Source organism: Lonchura striata, chromosome 4, assembly GCF_050655825.1.
Source record: "Lonchura striata isolate lonStrDom1 chromosome 4, ASM5065582v1, whole genome shotgun sequence".
Lineage (NCBI taxonomy): Eukaryota > Metazoa > Chordata > Aves > Passeriformes > Estrildidae > Lonchura > Lonchura striata.
This window is the reverse complement of record NC_140706.1, coordinates 22,338,832-22,345,150: the sequence shown is the minus strand read 5'-3', so window position 1 is coordinate 22,345,150 and position 6,319 is coordinate 22,338,832. Positions and strand designations below refer to the sequence as shown.

Genomic DNA, 6,319 nt, shown 5'->3' with positions numbered 1-6,319 from the left:
CTGGAGTCAGAAAAATTTATAAAGGAAATGTTACTTATGATGTTAATATAATTAGTAAAAAAGATTAAGCTTCCTTTTTAAGCTGAAGATTTTGAGAAAGGACTGTCACTGAACTTTGCCTTGGGATCTGAGAATGAGTTAAACCAAATGGAAATGCTGAATATGCATATCCCAGGCTGCTGTCTCCTGGGACTGATGATAACTAACCACTGTACTGAGATTCACCAAGAGCATAAGGAGGATGTTGGAGAACTTTGTGCTAGTCATTGCTTGTTTCCAGTTTATTTTTTATTTTCTCTGGGGAGTCGATTAGCCAGTGAGCAGTCATAACATGGATTATAAATTAATATATCCTCATACAGTTTCTAAAATATCTTCTATTTTTTCCTGGTGTTTTTCTTTCAAGTCTTTTGTCCTTATTTTTTTTTTTTTCTCCTGATTAATTTTCTTCCAATTGCTCTATAGTTTCCTTATCTCTCCCAGGGCTTCTCTCTTTTCTTTATCTTTCTTTTTTCTCTCATAGCACCATTTTCTCCCCAGTTCCTTACCTGTTCTGTAGAAGTGGCCAAGAGGAAGTAGTAACCATCAAGTGGGGCTGAAATGTGGTCTTCATAAAACTGGCTAGTCCTCCTCTCTAGGGAGACTTTTAATATGGGAATTCTTCCCCAAACTAACTACATTTAACAGTTATGATGGAAGCAAAGAACTGTTGTTTATTTTCCTTGCTTGGGAGAGGGAGGATCTGACATAATGTGTACTCCTTGTTCTGCTGAACTGGGGGAAGCCCATGCTACCTACATTAGAAAAACTTTACTAAAGAAGAGTTTTCAATGCAAGACAATTCCTTTTGCGGCATAGGCATTATGGAAGTGGACCTTGATTACAGTAAATTAAAAGGACTTTCATAAGAAATCTGTATGCCTAAAGATGCTGTAAACTTTGAGAAAACTCCAACCTTTTTAGTGGCTAATTAAAGCAAGAGGTGTGGGGAAGCACAGACACATGGTTTAATGCTATTATTTTATTCAGTCTAAGAAACTCTTGTTCTATTGTACCTTTGTATCATTTTGCAGCATCTGCACCCCATCTGGATTTTCCTTAACCTGAAAAGAGAGAAAGGGAAGGCAAGGGAAAGACAGAGTGAGTGAAGCATTATGAAATTAAAATGCGAGCAATTGCATTGAAAATGATGCTCATGTTTAGAAGGGTTTGTTAGCTAAAAATAATGGATGGGGTGCTGTTCAACATTTTTGTAGGTTGTTGTTGTGCATTGGCAATGGTCTTTAATTGTTAAAAATATAGGGAAGAATTTAACAATTCTTAGATAGTGATGTTCTCTCAGAATAGTTTCCTAAGCAATTTTATGATCTGGAGAATTGTAAGTCAGTGTATTGGGTATGGGTTATTGGTTTGTTTGGTTGGGTGCTTTTTTTTTCCATTTTTTTTCCACTTGACACCTGTTGGTAAAGTTCTCTACCATGAATTTGCCCAGCTGTTTTTTGAAAGAGTAAACTGCCAGCATCTACCACATCTTTTACTCAGTACTTTCACAGACGAGCCTTGCCTGTGTAAGGAATCACCTTCTTTTTTTGACTTGAACCTGTTTTTCACAGGTTTATAAATAGTAGTATTTGGTGCCTCATAGTTTTTGTATTAGAAGTAGTGACCATCATGTCCAATTGTCACCATAGGAGAGGTTGTGTACTGTCCCCTCAGTGCTCATCTATTTAAATATTACTCATACTGACACTGTTTTGAACATATGAACTGTTCTTGTGGTGTTCTCTAAGGCTTTTTTCATTTTAATATCCTATTAAAATTAAGTGTGGGAACTACAAATGCAGAGTTCTCAAGGTGTTTGAAATCTGAAAGAAGCAGATTTATTCTTTCCTAATATCTTCTTGTTTCCATTCATTTGACCCTGTGACATCCACTGAGCACTGAGGTGACATTTTTATGGAACTTTCTCTTAGTGAGGCACAGATGAATTCCTGGAATGGGCATTTTATTGTAAGCAGTATGTTACACCTCCATTTTACTACAGTAAAATTCCAGAGTTTCACTAGAACTAGTAGCCTGTCTCTGTTTTGCTACACCATTGCCTAACCCAGTGAAATGCTAAGAACTGTCTATTATATGGTTCTTATGCCAAAGTCTTGTATACGTCATAAGTCAGGGCAGGTTGTTTAATATGTTTTGTCCATTGTTATTCAGGCTCTTTCTTTTTCTCTTGAGATACTCTACAAACTTGCATACAGTGCCTAAGGACAGTGGCTCACTTCCCATAAAACAGAAATTGATGAAGCAAGGTCAGGCTATTTTCTGGAGTAATTTATTTACAAGACATCCAAGGAAAGTAGTATTGATTTATTCTTCTCAGGCATGGCTTGAACTGCACATTGGCAATTATGCTGGCAGAAACGTAAATCCAAACAATTGCCCTCTAAAATCTGGGTACTTCTGGTGTTAGCACTGAACTAAATACCTGATGTCAGATGTCTCATTCTTGGAGCCTCTAACAGGCTACAGTCATTCAGCAGCTGGTTTTAGCCTACCTAGGCTGTAGCTGCTCATACCTATGCTTTTTGTCTTTGTGTACACATGAACTGTTCTGAAGCCAAAATTTCTATCAGGAGTAGCCACCTTGACGTAGCTGAGTGCTTGTTGGAGTGGCTTTTAAGCCAGCTGCTTCTCTCCCTGAAATGCAGACTCCCTCCCACATCTCTGCAGACCGTGTACTGTGTATTCTCACCCCACATACCTCAGCAACATCACAGAAGGAATTCTGATACAGGGTTGTTTTCTGAAGAGGATTTCCCATTGAAATTCCCAAACAGCCTTTGGCTTGGGTTTAAAGTTTATAGTTTGGTGAACCCAGTTCTGATTTGTATGTAGACCAGCTCCAGCAACAGATGTTGCTTCTAGCTCAGAGTGGGCACTTCAAGTCAGGGTGCTTCTGCTTGGAGTTTTTTCTGACAGATTTTCTACTCAGGGATTTTACTTACAAATTTTGTGATTTTTTTTTTTTTTAAGCAAAAAATGCTGCTTATAGGTTTTAAGCGTTGACAAGTTCTAATTGCTGGCCTTTATTTTGTTGTAAAGACATTTGTGATTGTCACAGAAGGCAATTAAAATTGAAATTACTGTTGAAGTTTTCACTTCAACTTTCAAAGCACTTTCCTGGTTTTTTGTGTGTTTGTTTTGTTTGTTTTTTTTTTAATTACAGCTGCTGTTTGAATTATCTCTGCAGCTACTGCATTATGCTTTTCCACTGATTAGTTACAACTGGATCTGTCCTGTGGCATGAATAAACTATTACATATGGAAAACAGTGTATGTTCTATTATCTTATGAATTATTTCACATCCATGAAATACAAATATAGTTTTACAATGTCAGTGTCTGAACACTGGCTTTTTTTTTTCCTTTGCCCTTTCCTTCCATTTATGATAATCTTTCAAGTCAAGCTAGAAAAAAATTCTGGGAAACAAATTGCTTTTATAGCATGAAGAAGCATGCTTTAATCCTACTTATCGTGTTTTAGATATTGAGCTCTAAAGGCTTGTGTACTTTGTGATGTTCATGGTTGTGTTAATGGACAAATAATACTAATAAGCTGCTGTCTGGAGCAGCTTGAGTCAAGCAAGTGCTACAGGCTTGAAACACAAGAGTGTTAGAGACTTCAGCCGTGGATGATATTAACTGATGCTGAATTTAGAAACTTTGCATCCTTATTAAATATTTGTGCTGTCAGATATGCTGTGCTGCTTAATTGATGAGATAATTTCCAAAAAACATGACATGATGTGGGATGCTCTCTTGTGGAACACTTTGGGGGCTATTTTCCCCTTGGAAAAAGGCTGCCTGTCTAAAGTGGCAGTAAAATCCTTGGCTTTAACATTCAGATTCTCAGAATTCAGATCAAATTGCCATTAATCTTGGATATGATTCTTTCCTGACCATGACGTTTCTGAAGGTCTGTAAATGTCTGTCACTAGTTATTACACAGTTAGTTAATCCTGAACACGAATAGATCACCTGGCATTAAAGCTCTGCAAAAATGTTAAGCAGAGATTTTTAAAAAGTTTTTTCAGATGTGGACTGGACCACTTGGAGCATTTGAAGGAATGAGACAGAGCTGTCAACATAAAAGGAATGAAGGAGGCCTATGATTAATCTTTTTTACTCTTTCAAATTTTGAACTTGAATTTTTCAGCTTTTAGTAGCTCCTAAATCTCCTAAAGTGTGTTTGTGTGGATGAGCTTGTACCAGGCTCTACAAAATAATCAGATTCTTGCAGTGTGACAGTGTAGAATAGCCTTGAGGTTTGCATATTCAGTGTCAGTGCTCGTTTAATTTAAAGTTATTATTCTTTTCTACAGTGAAAGAGATGGAAGAGGCCCAGCTTTGTGTATTTAGCCCAGCTACCCCAGCAGACCTTTAGCTGACTGTGTCAAAAGATAGTCTAAATATAATGTGCTTGCAATGTATTAAATAAGTGTTCACAGAGAGACAAGGAACACCTGATGTTAGGAAAGACTGACTTTCTTCCTTTAAAGCAATATGATACTGAAGAGCAACTTCTTAAGAAAAAAGTTGGAAAAAAAATGGAACAATGGAAGAAGGTAGTAATTAGTCTTAGTTTGAGGAGAGCAGGACACAAATCCCAGCAGTAAAACAAATGCTGAAAAAGGTGGTTAAAAACAATTATGGTGGCGCCAGCTAAGAGAATGAGGTGGGACTTCTCTTTCAAGTGTGAGACCTTGGTGAAGATAACAAGAAATATGTCTGACTCCAAACCCACAGCCTTGTGTTTCAAGCCACAGTGTGCTTGAAGAGAAATCTGCTTTTCTTTATCAGATTTGAGAAACACAAGGTATCTGGCTCTAAATTACGTAATTAACATAAGCCATATTGTCTATTTAAACTGTGGCTGTGTTATGAGTAAATAAAAGGCAAACGAGATAATGTCATGAAAAGGGAAGAAGAAATATTTTTAGGTCATAAAAATGGTTTGGCACCTTTCTCAATATTTTTTTGAAGTTTACATGGAAACAGAAAAAGTTCAGTCTTACTTTTCTTCATGGTGTATTTTTTCTTCTGTCTTGATTTTTATTTTTAAATTCCTTTTAGACACCTCCAGGAGCAGAGGCAGAAAGCTGAGGGAGACAATATTAAAATAGCTTCTCTAGTCGGTCTCAACAGATAAACTCTGATTTTGGATCATTATTTTTAATCCAATCTCTTTGTTGTTTGTTTGTTTTAGTTTGTTTGGAGTTTTCATCCCACAGACCCTGATGCTTCTGTTGTTTGGCTTTTTACTCTCCTCCATCCTTTCCCTCTAGATTACCTTAACAAGTAAGGAGGTTTTTCCTACATGGGTATTATCTGGGCTGAGCCTCGATGATGTATCTCCCAGGGGCCTGAGGTGCCTCCTTCTGATTACATTTTCTAGTAGAGGCATCCTTCAGACTTGATCCTGCCAGTGTGTTCCCCATCAGTTTTCTGTGTTTTGCACCTCTCAGTAAAACCTGTCCATTCTGAGGATGCTGCCCTGAGGTACCAGTCTCTTTGTCATGGGCAGAAATCCTTGTTCATCAAAATTAAGTCTGGCTGCCTCACTAGTAACACTAACACAAACACAATTGACTTTGTTAGTATTTCTTTGCTAACATAGATGCCAAATTCTAACCAGCTAGGAGACATATGCACAGAAGCAAGTGTGGGAAGAGAAAGTGTTTGCACAGAAATATGTGCAGAGGAAATATAGAGAATGTAGGGTGGGAATAACCTTAGAGAGCTCTAGCACTTGACAAGCTTCTATCAGGAGGTGCAGTTTGCCTTCTGTGCTAAGCAGGCGTTCACACCTCTCAGAAGATTTCAGAGACTGTTCTCAGCATGTGCAGGTCTGACAAAGGCTCAGATGTGCCTGGGCTGGAGGAAGTGCAGTGTCCACGCTCATTGTAGGGCAGGTGGATGAAATGACCTTTATACTCCCTTTGAACCCAAACCATTCTATGAGCCTCTGTGTTTCTGAGGCGGGGAGGCAGAGGAATAATTGATCTGGATGACAGATAATATAGAAGAAGCACAGAAAAACTGTAGGAGTAGTGGTAGAGTTGAGATGAACTATATTTAGAAATTTAGAAAACTAGTAAACACACAGCAGAAAAAATTACCAGCCCATGCTAGAGTGGGGGAGAGAATAACAGGAAAAACCATGTAAAGGAAAAAAGATGAGGAACATAACTCAGCCACACACTGTGCAGGCTAATCACTACTATTGGATGAATATAATCTGTAAGAACTGTCTTACTTA

General features: G+C 37.9%; 1 protein-coding gene across 7 annotated transcripts in view; it reads right to left on the bottom strand.

Moving 5' to 3' along the window:
- PGCKA1 (PDCD10 and GCKIII kinases associated 1) overlaps positions 1-6,319 on the bottom strand; it is a 60,390-nt gene that overhangs the window by 21,261 nt on the left and 32,810 nt on the right. For 6 of the 7 annotated variants that reach the window (XM_031504564.3, XM_085578586.1, XM_085578588.1 and 3 more), the window contains one exon: positions 1,056-1,103. In XM_031504564.3, coding sequence (XP_031360424.3) covers positions 1,056-1,087 — 32 coding nt within the window. In that variant the 5' untranslated portion in view covers positions 1,088-1,103. Of the gene's footprint in view, positions 1-1,055; positions 1,104-5,075; positions 5,160-6,319 lie in introns of all 7 variants that reach the window. The other variant, XM_085578589.1, reaches the window with a different exon arrangement.